The sequence below is a fragment of the Exophiala spinifera genome (genome assembly GCF_000836115.1).
Source record: "Exophiala spinifera strain CBS 89968 unplaced genomic scaffold supercont1.1, whole genome shotgun sequence".
Lineage (NCBI taxonomy): Eukaryota > Fungi > Ascomycota > Eurotiomycetes > Chaetothyriales > Herpotrichiellaceae > Exophiala > Exophiala spinifera.
This window is the reverse complement of record NW_015622513.1, coordinates 4,842,920-4,858,061: the sequence shown is the minus strand read 5'-3', so window position 1 is coordinate 4,858,061 and position 15,142 is coordinate 4,842,920. Positions and strand designations below refer to the sequence as shown.

At 51.8% G+C, this 15,142-nt stretch overlaps 8 protein-coding genes across 8 annotated transcripts; 2 read left to right on the top strand and 6 right to left on the bottom strand.

Moving 5' to 3' along the window:
• Positions 1 to 271: 271 nt before the first annotated feature.
• PV08_01802 (uncharacterized protein) lies at positions 272 to 1,222 on the top strand (the record flags this gene model as incomplete). Its single annotated transcript, XM_016376162.1, has 2 exons — positions 272 to 557; positions 630 to 1,222. 2 exons carry the CDS (start codon positions 272 to 274, stop codon positions 1,220 to 1,222), a joined length of 879 nt encoding a protein of 292 aa, XP_016241438.1.
• A 617-nt stretch (positions 1,223 to 1,839) lies between these two features.
• Positions 1,840 to 2,466, bottom strand: PV08_01801 (uncharacterized protein; the record flags this gene model as incomplete). The annotated part of the gene is made up of 1 exon (XM_016376161.1): positions 1,840 to 2,466. One exon carries the CDS (start codon positions 2,464 to 2,466, stop codon positions 1,840 to 1,842), a length of 627 nt encoding a protein of 208 aa, XP_016241437.1.
• A 920-nt stretch (positions 2,467 to 3,386) lies between these two features.
• On the bottom strand, positions 3,387 to 4,280 carry PV08_01800 (uncharacterized protein; the record flags this gene model as incomplete). The annotated part of the gene is made up of 1 exon (XM_016376160.1): positions 3,387 to 4,280. The coding sequence occupies one exon, from the start codon at positions 4,278 to 4,280 to the stop codon at positions 3,387 to 3,389; it is 894 nt and encodes a 297-aa protein (XP_016241436.1).
• A 260-nt stretch (positions 4,281 to 4,540) lies between these two features.
• PV08_01799 (uncharacterized protein) lies at positions 4,541 to 5,338 on the bottom strand (the record flags this gene model as incomplete). The annotated part of the gene is made up of 2 exons (XM_016376159.1): positions 4,541 to 4,792; positions 4,847 to 5,338. 2 exons carry the CDS (start codon positions 5,336 to 5,338, stop codon positions 4,541 to 4,543), a joined length of 744 nt encoding a protein of 247 aa, XP_016241435.1.
• Positions 5,339 to 5,340: 2 nt separating this feature from the next.
• Positions 5,341 to 5,541, bottom strand: PV08_01798 (uncharacterized protein; the record flags this gene model as incomplete). The annotated part of the gene is made up of 1 exon (XM_016376158.1): positions 5,341 to 5,541. The coding sequence occupies one exon, from the start codon at positions 5,539 to 5,541 to the stop codon at positions 5,341 to 5,343; it is 201 nt and encodes a 66-aa protein (XP_016241434.1).
• A 1,935-nt stretch (positions 5,542 to 7,476) lies between these two features.
• Positions 7,477 to 11,310, top strand: PV08_01797 (uncharacterized protein; the record flags this gene model as incomplete). The annotated part of the gene is made up of 1 exon (XM_016376157.1): positions 7,477 to 11,310. The coding sequence occupies one exon, from the start codon at positions 7,477 to 7,479 to the stop codon at positions 11,308 to 11,310; it is 3,834 nt and encodes a 1,277-aa protein (XP_016241433.1).
• A 515-nt stretch (positions 11,311 to 11,825) lies between these two features.
• On the bottom strand, positions 11,826 to 12,929 carry PV08_01796 (uncharacterized protein; the record flags this gene model as incomplete). Its single annotated transcript, XM_016376156.1, has 2 exons — positions 11,826 to 12,431; positions 12,693 to 12,929. 2 exons carry the CDS (start codon positions 12,927 to 12,929, stop codon positions 11,826 to 11,828), a joined length of 843 nt encoding a protein of 280 aa, XP_016241432.1.
• Positions 12,930 to 13,217: 288 nt separating this feature from the next.
• On the bottom strand, positions 13,218 to 14,441 carry PV08_01795 (uncharacterized protein; the record flags this gene model as incomplete). The annotated part of the gene is made up of 5 exons (XM_016376155.1): positions 13,218 to 13,326; positions 13,387 to 13,660; positions 13,717 to 13,789; positions 13,847 to 13,891; positions 13,944 to 14,441. The coding sequence occupies 5 exons, from the start codon at positions 14,439 to 14,441 to the stop codon at positions 13,218 to 13,220; spliced, it is 999 nt and encodes a 332-aa protein (XP_016241431.1).
• Positions 14,442 to 15,142: the final 701 nt, after the last annotated feature.

Below are 15,142 nucleotides of genomic sequence, written 5' to 3'. Positions count from 1 at the left end.
CTACCGCCTTGTCCGATCTCTCTCTCTCAAGCCAGGTGGGCACTGTTCTCATCTGCGAGTTCGCCTTGATTGAGGTGGGCTCCAGATCGCAGACACATGTTTTCTGCCTGGCATCCAACACATCTCGGGCAATCAGACAGCATGCCAACTCAATCGAGGCTGAGAAGAATGCTCTTCGCATCCCAGTCTCAGGCTGGCTAAATACAGTCCGACCCGCAGTCTCTTGCTGGATATCCTGTAACTACTCAAAGTCCCAAGTCATCGCTTCGGTATGGAAGGCTACGATACACTGAGCGCAGCATTCAGCTGTTATCCCGAATTTGCTATTTATCGCAGATTTTCCATCCATAGACACCGCAATCTGATGTTGCTAGAGGCAGAGCTGCTGCAAAAAGAAGAACAACTATTGACTTTTATTCAGGACGATCGAGAGTCCGATGATCCCAAGAGGAAGTCCTTTGCTGTGAACTTTGACGCCCTGTTGAATGATAGCTCCCCTCTAGGATCCAGACAACGAGAGCTCATGAAGGAGTTTCGCGAACTTCAAAAGGAGTACGGTACGTATAATAGCCGCTCTCGGAACCTGAAAATGCTCCCGGTCGCTGACTGTTTTCGAACATAACATGTAGACGAAGGTCTTCTCCGAGCTCGACTAATAGCCAACCTACCTCCTGTGCGCAAAACAAACCTCAGGGTTCTTGAGGACGAAGTCCTTCGAGACACACCCGACAAGAACCTTTTCTTCAAGAATGCTGTCGAGGCTTTCCCTTGGACCCAGGAAGACATGGAGTATGACATGACGTCCCTTCTGGACACAGAAGGTGGCACCGACATCCTCACGAGATGGCTGACCTGGATTATCACGGAACCATACCATAAACTCTTTGGAAAGAAAGAAGTCATCTCAGACAGGTTCCCAAAGAACTGGAGACCATTGCGTCCGATCAAGCTGTCTCGCTACAGAGACGAACACATCGCCAGGCTTGTGACAGTGGTGGCCACAATACTGGCGCCTATCCTTCCCACCGTCGGGGCATTTTGTCTGTATTTCATCAACGACGAGCTCCTGAGGCTCTGTATCATTGTACTCCTGAGCTTCCTCTTCAGCAGCGCAGTTGCAGTGGTGGGAATGCCTCGAAGGATCGATTCGTTCATAGCCACTGCTACGTTCAGCGCTGTGCTCATCGTATTTGTCAGTCCCAATGCAAGTTGTGTTTGCTAAATGAGAAAGGGACACCTCGCGCGGACAAGCTTTGAATGTAATCGGAGCCTTGGTTAGAGGAAAGTCGATCCTTAGATAGACATCAATCCAACAGTTCTTGTCAATATTTCTAGATGCATATCATGAAGTAGCATGAATTCTCTGGAGACGCACAGAACAACAATGTTCCCGAGATCTCAGAATCTTGTTGCGGAGGAGCCTAGCTACTTGCATGTATCATCAGAAGAGACTCGGCCCTGGAGACATCTTGCTTTTTGGCGTCTCTTTTTGTGAGTTTTGATCTTGCACAATTGCTCTGCGTATTCAAGGTATCAGCGACACTGACATGGTGAAGAAGATTGGACATCGACAACCGTTCTTCACAGAACTCTATCAGCAGAAGGGCACGATGAGTCCTGAGAATCTAGATTTGCATGCGGCATTTTCACGGCGACCTTGGAACCCACTCTGTGGTCGAGTAATGGACAAGACCGACCCCAAGCCAAGCGACACTACATTACGCGGACGTCTTACCTCTAGTTACCGTCACGCCTCCGTCGTCCAGACACACCTGGGGGGATCCCTGGAGTCATTTTAGCATGCTACTTTTTGCTTCTTCTCTTAACGATCAGTCCCCGTCATTCCTTCAAGCGGGCCAATACCTCCCTCGTCTTCAACACCTCCCCATATGCAAAACCATAGGACTTTAGGCCTGCCAGATGCTGACTCTGAGTCGCACTACCCGTTGCATCACTCACTAGCCAGGTCTCGTACCCTCTGTTGAACGCTGATCGAGCCGTTGTGCCGCAGCAAACGTCGCTCATGACCCCGCAGACGACCACTCGCTCGATCTTCGCAGCCTCGAGGATCGTCGACAGGTTGGTGTTGATGAAGGCGTCGTAGGTGTTCTTCGGCATCAACTTTGGGAACTGCTCGTCCTGGGATGGAGGGTAAGACTCGCCCACATCCACCACAGCTTCGGGTGGAGGGAACTTGGAGACGAACTGCCGCAGCTCATGGATGATCTCCCAGTCAGGAGAGCCCGTGGCTATCGAGTTTTGTGGCCCCCATCTACGAACAAGCTGGCTAGGGGACGGCTTCGTCGTGAGTTCGTACTCACTGTGGCCATGCTGAGTGAAGATGATGGGCGCTGATGCCTTTGTAAAGTAAGTGCAGAGTTTCACAATGTTGGGCAGGGCGTCTGTGGCCATGGGCGCAAAGAACACCTGCATGTCAACCACGAGCAAGACTGTTCGAGGCGCCATGTGTGGCATTGGGGGTGGGCGGGTAGAGGGCGCCGTTCGTTCGTTTAAGACTGTACAATATGATTGCTTCTTCGATCGAGTAAGGCGTCGAGGCTGACAAGCCAACCAAGCCCCGACTTCTTCAGGAGGGTGGCACGGCAATGTTATAGGACAACCAACGTACGTACAATTGCCCAACTTATCTTTCCCTTGAGCGTCCAGAGAAAAAGAAACTTGCTCCGTAATCAGAGTTGTACGTATATGATCTTCCGAAGAGCGCCTCACCTGGTGATCCTGTTGTTCTTGACTACGCATCAACTTGGAGTTTATGACGTCAAGCGGTGCCCGACTCATTTCGTTTGGGGGCTTGGTTGCTGGCGCTTTATTATTGTTGTTGTTGTCGTCTTCTTCTTCTCCGCGCTCTTGATCCAAACCTCATGGAGGCAACACTGCTTTGTGCTGCGACTCCGTGTCGGAGACAGCAGGTGTTGTCAAAATAGGCTTCGACTGGAGCCATGAACCAACCTCGAATTAGTGTTATTTGCAAGAAGTTTGCCTGTGCGAACTGGGTCGCATATGGCGAGGCAACCACCGGCAATTTCCTCTCTGAGCATGGCGGCTCATACATGGTTGACAACGTGGTGGCTCGTAACTACAGCCTGACATGAGAGCGGTGAGCAGACAGACTAAAGTAACTGTCTATCATTTCCCTTTCACTCCATCGCGACCGGTCCGTGCTCGTCTGGACCAGCTTGACCACCTTGTTTTGTCATAACACCCTCTTTTGGCCAACAAAGAGACCGCACTTTGAGAGGACCACGACTACTAACTACCTAGTGTATTCCAATGCTAAGTTGTGATGGCACACGGTGTCGATGCGAAAATATCTTTTGGCACGCATTAATTCACATACATATGATGGATGTTGATCTATCCAAAAGTCATAACTTGGAAAAGCCCCCGTGTCTTCCCAGACCTCCCGCGAATCTGGCGGCGCCTTTGAAACTCTCAGTCTCCAGCACCCTCGTACCGTTGTCGAACTCGTTCTTCAGGGCATCCTCAAAACTCGACGCGTCGTAGGCGGCGTAGTAGCACGAGTTCCTGTCCGCGTTCATGCACCCGTTCGGGAACCTCAAAAGCTCCTGCGCTAACTTGGTGGCCTCTTCCAAAGCCTTGCCGCGCGGGACCACCCTGTTGGCAAGACCCATGGCCAGGGCCTCTTGAGCCGTGACGGGCCGCCCGGTCAGGATCATGTCGAGAGCACGACCCAGGCCGACGACCGCCTGGAGACGAACGGTTCCGCCATCGATCAAAGGCACGCCCCACCGCCGGCAGTACACTCCGAATATGGCGTCCTCTTCGACGACGCGCATGTCAGCCAGGAGACTGAGCTCCAGTCCACCAGCAACGGCGTGACCAGCGACCGCCGCAATGACGGGTTTCTTGACCTGCAGCCGTGAAGGTCCCATCGGTCCACGGTTACGATTCTCTACCGGCATGTTGTTCCAGGAATCTCTGGAGGAAGAAGAAGAAGTGGTGGTGGTGGTGGTCAGACTGGCCATCGCATTCTGTTTCTGTTTCTGTTCCTGCTTCCGCTTCTGCTCAAGAGTCAGATCGACGAGGTCGGCCCCGGCACAGAAATAGCCGTCGGAGCCCGTGAGAATGGCGACTTTTTGCGAAGAATCATTCTCAAAATCGATAAAGGCCGAATACAGGTCTTGGGCAGTTGACGGGTTCACAGCATTGCGACGATGAGGCCGGGAAATAATTATGGTCGTGATACCCGTCGGAGTGGTCGAGACCACCACAGGGGGTGTCGATGGGGGTTGGGTCATGATTGATTCGACGGTAAGAAAAGTCAACGGCACATGGGTCAGCGATCAGTGATCACGGGATAGATGAATGGATACTGCGAAGAGAGGATGTGAGTAGGTACTGTAAGGTGTTAGGAAGTTCAAGTTTGCTTGATTATCCCTCTTTTCACTTTCCGGGGCCCCGCGATGCTCAGGCGGCCTAAAATGATAGATACCTCGGCAAATACATAGCAGAATATCCAGTCTATGTGATCCCTCATTACCCCCGGGTATCCATAATATCATGCAGCACTAAAGTGTCGTGACATGTATGATATTATCATCCCAGAAATCTCCCCCGGCCTCTCTAAAGGACTCCAGTGTCCACAGTTCAGCCAATTCGTCTCCAAATCCGGCAAAAGACCGGCCGCGACGGCAGGTTTCATCATCTCGGCCCTGCAGGCGGCGTCATCGGTGCACGCGATGAACATGACGGGGAAATTCATCTTCAGTCGTTCCGGAGGTATCTCGTTCTCGACCTTTGACTGAACATTCTGAACGGTCGCACGGTATCAACATAGCTGTGAATCAATCCCGTGTCGCTTGACGTGCTCCACCCACTCCTCCTGGCCGGGTTTGGCATACGCTTTGACAGGGACCCTCTCCATTTCACCCTTTGTGTAGGCTTCCAGCGCACCAAAATTGCCCAGGACGGTCTTCATCCAATCTGGGCGATCGCCATGCAAGGCCTCGTACATCAGCACAGGGTTCTTATTGATGATTCCAGCCGCTCGGTCGGAGGATGTGTAGTCCCAGTACGCCCAGGCGTCGTATCCAAAAAGCTGTCTCATCAGCTGTATCAGCTTGGGCAGGTCGAACGGTTGATAGCTGGGATGCTTGTACGCGACGTTCAGCAAGATCATGCCGACGACATTCTTGGGCTGGAAAAGATAGAACCGCTGTGCAGCGACGGCTCCGGCGTCGTGGCCTACAACGACGACTCTACCGACGGATTCCCTGTCGAGGATTTCCTGCAGGTCGGCTGAGTGGTCTTTGAAGTTGTATAGTTGAGGATCGGTGGGTTTGTCACTGTCGCCCATACCTAATATTCGATAGCCATGATTGGGTACTGTAGATGAGCGATTCGCTCGATAATGCCGAACCAGAGAGAGGATGAGTCCGGAAAGCCACGAAGGAAGAGGATCGTGGGAAGAGCAGAGGAGGTCGGATGGTCCTTCAGAACGTAGTATGCGTAGCTGAGACCACGGGTCGTTTTCAGGCTTTTTTTGTCAAGAAGATCCATGTTGCCAGACGAGTGTGTGTCTTCTTGTCGACTCCAATGGGGGATCAAGCCTCATTCGGACTTTCTGCCATCATCTCTTATAGCTTGAGGATGGCCTTGCAGAAACCGAAACCCGGCATTCAGGTCCTTGGACCGGGGCCCCGCTGCCGCCCCGGGCGCCCCGTACCTTGCATAAGCGACGAGCGTATAGCTGTCATCTGGCCATTGTAAATTATTAATATTCCTGTCTATACGCTTTGAAGGTGCCATGTCGCAGACAACATAATCACGGTCTGACGAATGAGGATACGTCCGAGGACCAAAACTTCCGCTAGGTTTTGAAATTGGGAGGATAGGAGGATGCTGGCGAGTTGTTCATTACACCCCCAAATCGTCATACGAGTGTTCCGACTTATTGTATCCAAGTCGCGACCCATGCCGCAGATGGGACAGTCTGAGAAACCCCATACCGAGGAAGTTCGCTTCCTTGAAACTTATGAGTTATTCTCCTTACTGGGCCTGCAAGTTCGGAGCGGTTTCATGACCACGGCGTTTTTATGCTGCTGGAGGCCGCCGACCGTCCCCACTTTGGATTTGAGCCTGAGAGCTTCCTGCGGGGACACCCAGCGGCTTGGTATGTATAAATCCCGACGAAACATAGAGTGCACACTGCACAGCCTGGTCACCCACACCGAGGCCGACTAGATCTCACGGCTTGTAAGCTGTGCACTCAGTGTAGCTCATTTGCACTCAAAGGTTTGCGCTTGTGCCAACTTTGGGTATCAGTTACTGGCTGATGTGAGGCTGCGATATTCTGGTGCCATGACAGCGGCGCCTTGATCATTATCATGGTCGCATGCATCCTATCAGTCTTCTGCCTACAAACAGATTGCGATCCTCTTGAAAAGCCAGGGAATCGGTTCGGAGCTTAGCAAGCAGCTACGCCATAGAGATTCTTTCCGAGATATGAGGATAGTCCCTTGGTTGATTGTGTTCCAGAACTAGTCAGAAGTCTGAAACCTACTGTAGTTTCGTCGAGGATGGAAATAAAGATAGAGCCAAAGGGACTAAAGAGTGTGGATGTCAAAATGTATCCCAAATGAAGAAAGACGGTGTCCTGATTCCTGATACAATTGAACTTTGCCTCTGTTTACAGATGCCGCCCTCGAACGGTGGAGCACATCAAGAGAGATTAGGCGTACATGGGGAAGGCCGTATGCAGTAGGAGGAATTGTAGATGAGGAGGGACAAGCGTCTGGGTGGATGTTTGAGTGTCGAATCCGTCTACCCATAAACTGTAATTCAAGTTGACGCCTTGTCTGGCGGCAATCGTACTGATACGAGTACGAGGACCCCAAGTGCTTCAGAAGTTGGCAGCGGCCAGCAGGGACTGGATCTTGACCGCCCTGCCAGACAAGACCAGACACAACCTGTCAACCGCGCGGCAAAACTCCCTGGAGCCCGCTAGAGGCACCTAAACAGGCTCCCTAAACTATGGGCGGTTTAGGCCACGGATCGGTGACCACAATGCCAGAGAGGAGCGTCGGTGGGCGCAGATGATTCGACGATAGAACACCTGGGGTGCGCACTGTGCAGGCAAATCGGGGCTGTGTGAGCCTCACACGTCATTTTGCATGTCACTCTTCTTCCCTGTCCTGAGATTGTCGAACGTCGACGATCGGGAGGTAAATCTTGATTGCTACCGCTCCACCATGCCAAAGGAGTCTCTTGTCCAACTTGTCTTTGCATTCTTTGTTGTCCTTATCTCCTCTTCCATCCTCATCGTCAACTCTCCTATGAGTACAATCGTCCTTTCGTCGCCTGCTTTGCCTGTCTTCGTTTGAGCGTTTAGCCAGTGACGCAGCCTGATATTCCCTCGAGCCTCCCACGCGTCGAACCCTATTTCAAGATCCACGATCAACTATAATCATGGTATCTCCTGTTCACTGATACGCCATGTCATCCCTCAACTCAACCTTGTCCGACTTGGGTGGCAACTCCACCGCCAGCGAGTCCAGGACTGGACAGACTGCGAGCCAGTTCGCTGCCTCCTTAATAACCTCCATAGCCATCTTCGCCATTCAAGTGGCCCTCTTCCTCCTCATTAAGGATCGATTTGCTCGCATATACCAGCCGAGAACATACCTAGTGCCAGAAAGAGAGCGGACAAAACCAACACCACCAGGCTGGTGGAAGTGGATCAAACCCGTCTTCGTCACCTCGAATTCCGAATTCGTGCAAAAATGCGGTTTGGACGCGTACTTCTTCCTCCGTTACCTTCGCACACTGCTCAAGATCTTCGTACCTGCGGCACTGGTCATACTACCTATCCTAGTTCCTCTGAATGTAGTTGATGGGAGGGGTGCACGGTTCGCGACAGGACGGCACGAGAATTCCTCCAATGTCACTGGTTTGGATCAGCTTGCTTGGGGAAATGTGGCTCCCGACCACACCGGACGTTACTGGGCGCATTGGCTCCTTGCCTTGGCCCTCATAGTCTGGGTCTGTTACGTTGCGTATGACGAACTACGGTGCTACATTCGGATGCGACAAGCATACCTGACATCACCTCAACATCGACTGCGGGCGTCTGCTACCACCGTTCTGGTGAGCTCGATTCCCCAGAAATGGTGCTCCGTTGAAGCACTTGACGGACTGTACGACGTGTTCCCGGGCGGTCTCAGAAACATCTGGATCAACAGGAATTTTGATGAATTGAGCGCCAAGATCAAACAAAGAGACCAGCTTGCTGCTACACTGGAAGCTGCTGAGACGGATCTGATCAAAAAATGTTTCAAGAAGAACGAAGAAAACGTCAAGAAAGCCGAGAAGGAATCTGGTAAAAAGCTTTCCAAACGAGAAAAGAATCTTCGAACCACCATCAGGGATGAAGCTGGTGATCAGGCTGCCCACGGTCACGGTGTCAGCTCCGGTAATCCTCACCAAGTTAGCCACAATCTCCGTGATGCCCTCGATGGTAACGATGAGCGGTCCTTATCGTCCAGCGACGAAGAAGAAACCGAAGACGAGGAGTTGAACCGCAAGAAACCCGCCCTACCAATACCTGTGTTGGGCGAAAGCATCACGGCGGTTACGCATGGCTTAGATACCATTGGAAATAGAATTATGGGTGGCATTCGGGGCGTGAACAAAGGAGTCAATGACACCATCAACACTACGAATGGATTCGTGGCTTCAGGGACAGACCCGGGCCGATCCTCTGGCGAAAAGTCGTCCGAGGAGCCAAAGAAACCCAACTTCGGTGACTATGCGCGGAACGATTTGCATCAGCAAAAATCGCATGGTGCTCATGACGCATCAGTGTCAGGGCAGCTTCCACCTGATAATCGCGGACGAACAGTGGAAAGAGTCGGCAAAGGCGAGTTACCGTCCAGTCCGATCTCCCAGTCTAGTACAATGGGGGATGAGAGGACCAAGCCTCACAAGCCGATCGGCAAGTTCGAGAAGCTACTCAAGGCCGTGGGTCTAGGGTCAGATGAAAAGGAACCAGTTGATTATCCATCTGCTTTCGAACGGGACTTCGAACACGATCCCGATGACGCAGTTTGGCGACGATATCTGGAAGAAAAAGATCGCGACACCATGAGGTTACCAATTTTCGGTTGGCAGTGGATGCCTTCGCTACCCCTGGTGGGGGAAAAGGTCGACACCATCCGCTACTGTCGCAAAGAAGTAGCGAGGCTCAACGTCGAGATTGAAGATGACCAGGCGCATCCAGAACGATTTCCGCTGATGAATTCTGCGTTCATTCAATTCAACCACCAGGTAGCGGCCCACATGGCTTGTCAAACTGTCAGCCATCACATTCCAAAGCACATGGCACCTCGTATGGTTGAAATTGATCCCAACGATGTCATTTGGGACAACATGTCTATTCCATGGTGGCAGCGCTATGTTCGGACTAGCGGTATTATCACCATCGTCACTGGGATGATCATTCTTTGGGCTATCCCAGTCGCCTTTACATCCGCGCTCTCGCAGCTCGACGTCGCAGCGAAGTCTTGGTCTTGGCTCCACTGGGTGCTCAAGATCCCTACATGGTTCAGGAGTGTGATTCAGGGTGTTCTTCCTCCCGCTCTTTTGGGTCTGCTGACCTTCCTGCTGCCTCTGATCCTTCGATTTCTTTGCAGGGTACAAGGAATTCAGTCGGGGATGTTGGTCGAACTCTCCGTGCAGCGCTACTACTTTGCATTTCTTTTCGTCCAATTGTTCTTGGTCGTGTCGATCGCCTCTGCCTTGACACAGTTCTTCGCGCTCTTCACCAGCTTCGATGGATTCACGAATATCCCGACGCTACTAGGCACTAACATTCCCAAAGCAAGCAACTACTTCTTCTCCTACATGCTCCTGCAGGCACTGTCGGTGAGTGCGGGAGCTCTGGTGCAAGTTGGATCACTTATTGGGTGGTTTATCCTAGCTCCTCTCTTTGACAGCACAGCTCGGGCCAAGTTCAAGCGGCAAACACAATTGTCTGATGTCCAGTGGGGTACTTTTTTCCCGGTGTACACGAACTTGGCCTGCATCGGCTTGATTTATTCAGTAATTGCGCCACTTATCCTGGTTTTCAACATCATCACCTTCTCTCTTTTCTGGTTCGTATACCGCTATAACACCCTGTACGTGACGAGATTTACTCGCGACACCGGTGGTCTTCTGTATCCGAATGCGATCAATACCACGTTTGTGGGTTTGTACGTGATGGAGATCGCTTTGATTGGCATGTTTTTCTTGGTCAGAGATGCGGCCGGTAATCTCGCCTGCGGAGGACAAGCAATCGGGATGATTGTGATCCTTATCTTGACAGCAGGGTACCAGATCCTTCTCAACGAAGCCTTCAGCCCATTGTTTCGGTATCTTCCTATCACACTCGAAGACGATGCAGTTCGAAGGGACCAGGAATTTGCCAGAATCATGCGAAACAAGCAAGGACTGATTGAAGATGAAAACCAGGCCGAGACTCTTGAAGAGCAGCTGGAGCGTAAGGAGCGCCAGGAACGGGAAGAAGATCGACATGAGCAAGAGTACGAGCTTCAACGTATCAAGGCGGACAGAGAAGCACGGCTTACGAGGCAAAGCACACAACAATTGGAACTCAAACCCAGCGACTACCAGAATCCCGAAATTGTTTTGAGCCTGGACCAGGAGAGTAGAGGCGTTCGCATGGCCAAAGCTGTAACTCACAAGGCGACCAATACCACCAAGTATCTGGTGTCACGGAATCTGTCAACCAAGGAAAAGCGCAAATCATGGGCTGATCGAAACAATGCTTCGAATCGACGAGCATCGAACTTTGGTGGCGAGTTGGATTCTCGTTCGCAGAGTCGGAGCCGAGCCCCATCAGAAGGACCGTACGATCATAAACCCCACAAACGCCGCGTGTCGCCTCCTCGAGACGTTTTGAACAAGTTGAACAATTTCAACCCAATCACTGGAAACGAAAAGGACATCGAAGCGCAGCAAGCTGCACGGAATGAACTCGCCAATGCACTGTTTGCGGGCGTGAGTGACGAACTGGAAGATTTGACCCCGGAGGAGCGTGATCGCCTGGTTCAGAGAGCTTTCCAACACAGTGCACTTCGTGCGAGACGGCCTGTGATCTGGATCCCACGCGATGAACTCGGTGTTAGTGACGACGAAGTACATCGCATGGGACGCTTCAGTTCTCACATCTGGGTCAGCAATGTGAGACAGGGACTTGATTCTAAGGGCCGGTGCGTGTACAGCGGAGCACCACCTGATTTCAGCGAGGTCGACCTCATTCAGTTGTAAAGCGTGTCGAGTTGGGCGGCGTGCTGAGACGAGCCTATGAATAAAGACGTGGCGACACAAAGACTGCTGATGCGCTCGTTGAATGTGGCTATTTAGTGGCGTGGGTCGGAGAATGAGAGAATGGAATGGCATGTCTGGGTGCTGCTACGCCCATGGAGAAAGAAACCCTGAAAGCTAGATATATTAGTCAGACGAAAGTCTACGCACCTACATACCTACTATTGACTTGGTATGTTATGTCCTTACGACCTCACGTTAATGTATATACTGTAAGATGAATGATGAGGAATGAAGCATGAAGCATGAAGCATGACCCAAGACTTGTCCATTCATTGTACTATATAGTATTGTAGCGTGGCGTTGGGCGTGACTCCTTGATGCCGCAAAGACGTGAAGATGTTCACCACCAAATTGCCCAGGTGGTGGGTATTGTCTTATCCTGGTATAGACGGGAAGACACCGGGGAGTTGAGGAGGAGTGGGAGGAGTGGACAGAGTATAGCGTCAGTGTTCTAGTCATGACCTTTTCAAAAGCATATCATCCGTTCTCGTCGACGCAGCCGTAGACGTTCTGGTAATGGTGTTGTCGTCTTGAGCCCAGACGACATCGATCTGGTCATGTTCCGAGCTGGCGAGGATATCCGGTTCGCCTCTCGGTTTGATCTCGAAGCGCAGGTCTGAGGCGCCAATGAGTAGAAATAAATCGAAACTTGTCTCTTTTGATGAAGATGATGAAGATGACGCTATTGCAGGAGGAGGAGGAGGAGGGGGAGGAGAGGAAGGAGGGGGAGGAACAGCGCCAGCACCACCACCGCCAGCAGCAGCAGCAGCAGGAGGGGCGGAATTGGAATTGGTCCGTAATCGTTTCAATCTATTCGACAGGGCCCGCGCACCGAAACCGCTGGTAGAGTGTTGTTGTTTGGTTGTTATCTTCAGTTTGGTTAGGTCGATTGTGATGTCGCACACGGGCTTCACGGCACTGTGGCTGATGTTCGGAGGGAGGCGGTCGCGCGGGTGCGATGTCGTGACGATCTGGAAGGACCGGGGAAGCATCTTCGAGGCGTTGTCGTTGAGAACGATGTCGTACTCGCGTTTGATGCCTTTGCTGGGGATCGGGACGCCCTATAAATGAAGATATGGGTAGATACAGTGTCAGTCAGTGGCTCAAAGTGCGTCGTTGTTCATTATGCTAAGTTGGAACACCCAGTGATTGATGGGAGTGATTGGCGGTAGTAGTAGTGGTGGTGATGGTGGTGGTGGTGGTGGTGATGGTGGTGGTGGTGATGGTGGTGGTGGTGATGGTGGTGGTGGTGATGGTGGTGGTGGTGATGGTGGTGCCGAAGACGATGATGTTGATAATAATAATGATGATACACTACATACCTTTTTTATAATCCAGTCAATCTGTCCGTGGATATACTTCTTGCCATCCAGTGCAGATATCTCGGGCACGTCTCCCTGTCGCGAATGTTTGAGGGCATTGTACCGTTCCGCGAAGACGACGCCGTAGCTCACTGGGCAACAGACCGATTCGAATATAGGGCCCAGACCCTTGAGTTCTCGGACCCTATTGTGTACTAGTCCTTGGACGACGGATAATTCACTATTGTTTGCGTCCATTTGGGTCAGAAAACGTCGCGCAGGTGGAGCATACACTCATTCTGAAAAATAAGGATGCTCGAGAAGGAAGGGGGGAATAAGTCAAAGTGCTTACGGTTCAGGAGCCGTGAGGATGTCCAGGTCAAGCGATATCGACCTGTGCTTTTCTCGTTTCTTGTTGCCGAAATATGCCTTCATCCGGTCTTGATAGTAGACGTTCCACGCGAATCCTCCGGACAACACGACACGGTCCTAATGCGCCAGGGAAGGTTAGTATATGGGCTGCAAGTTGTAGGACACCCAAAGCACTTAAACGATTTTCTCCCCCTTGTGTTCCCGAGCCAATGCCTCTAGTTGACTGTCGATTATAGCTAGAATGTCGTTGACAGCAGAGTTGAACCACTCTTCGAGCAGTTTTCTGTCGAATCATCAGTATCGGATTCCGGCGTGGTTATCTCTGCAGGTGGTGTAGACTCACGGGTGTATTTTGAAACAAATCTCCTGCGAGCCTTTCCCTCCGAGCTCAAAGTCCTCTGAGGGAGGCTGAGAGCCACTCATACCCGGTACAGGCAAGAGGTAGTATCCCTCTCGTTTCGACCTGCCGTAGTCATGCTTGATGTTGGAAAAGCCTGCTTGGACCGCCTCCAGGGCCCAGATGGCACTGTCCTTGTCTAGCTTCTCGATACTTCTCATCTTCGATATGATATAGTCAAGAGCGGCCTGGTCGATACTTGCTGCTCCAGCAGGGGCACCTATTGAGAATGTCAGGGGATAAACCTCAGGAAACAAGGTTCAATGCAGTGCATACCTTCGTCATACGTTAGGGGCTTTATGCGTGCAGCCTCTTTTTCCGAGGACACGAATTTGAAGATGTTGACATCCTAAAAAGCATCAGCTGCCTCGTCTTGTCCAAGTACATGATACCGGGTGACGCTTACAGCGGTACCTCCGCCAGTATCGCAGACCAGTACAACGTCCCCTTTCTTCACGACACGATCATTAGCCATGTACTCAAAAACAGCATCCCAAAGGTACCTTGAATCTGTCCTGTCCTGTCTCTACTGCAGACGCCGCAGCTTCACTCATGCCAATGATACCTCTCCGGTACTGTGTTTTCCCAACCACTCCCCGGATGGTTTGCTTGACCTCGTTCAACGTATCGGCGTCACGATTCCACGTTGTTGGCACGCTAAAGACATACTCGATTCGGAGTCTTTTGAAGTCATTGATCTGCTTGGCAAGCGAGGCCTCGATATGAGCATGCACGTGGGTGAGAAAATCCTTGAAGTATCGTCGAGCATTCTCAACTTCGTGGCCATGGGAAGCAGCGCCGACATCGCGAGCGGACATGGCGTTCTTGAACAGTCTTTTCGTCCGGATCCTTTCGTCCTGCGTGGCCAGGGTCTTGCACTCGGCGCCCCATAGCTGGACAGTATTGCCGTTGTAGATGAGCTCGGTAGGCACTTTTTCGAGACTGCTGTTCTGGCCCGGCCATCGTCGGATCTGCCTCAGCTGAGACCAGTCACTCGTCATCTCGTTGAAGAGAGCCCACGCGACACCTTGGGTAACCATTAGACACCACCAGGGCTGTGAACTGTGCGCACCAACTTGCCTGTGCATGTCATGCCAAAGTCGATACCACAAACAAGATCAGGCTGCCATTGGTGGCTTGCCGGTTGATTATCTGGCGGCGCCATGGCAGGTTCCGTGTATAGACCAACCTCGACAAAGCGTGATCGAGGTGGTGATTCGGGCTGACTCCTGATACCCGCCGAAGCCTCGCTCGATCTACTCGTACTCGTAGAAATGTTATTATTCATCAGGCATGCGGACAAGGATTGTCAACATTTTACATCCGTGGTCTGGGGATGAGTTACGGTGGTGTCGTACAACATTCATTTGGCAATCCTCGGCCCGCGTTCCGCAGTCAGAGAGGGTCAGCAGAACACAGAGTATTCATGGCGAGGCAGGAATCGGTTCTGCTGAGGTCCTTCGCGACGGTGCTGATGATGAGAGATGATGCATCAGATTATCTATCTGGGCAGACCAGGCTTTGCCGATCCTGAACCCTGAGCAGCGCTGGCTGCCCCTCCACACCCACAGCCTTGTCTGTTTGGGGCCAAGCGGCCTCCGTTGTATCTCACTTTTATTGGACTTTGGCTATCTCGACCATCGTCCCATGCAGAGCAACGTCATCTCACGTCGACACGGATGTGGTTTGTGCTTCGGCCAGA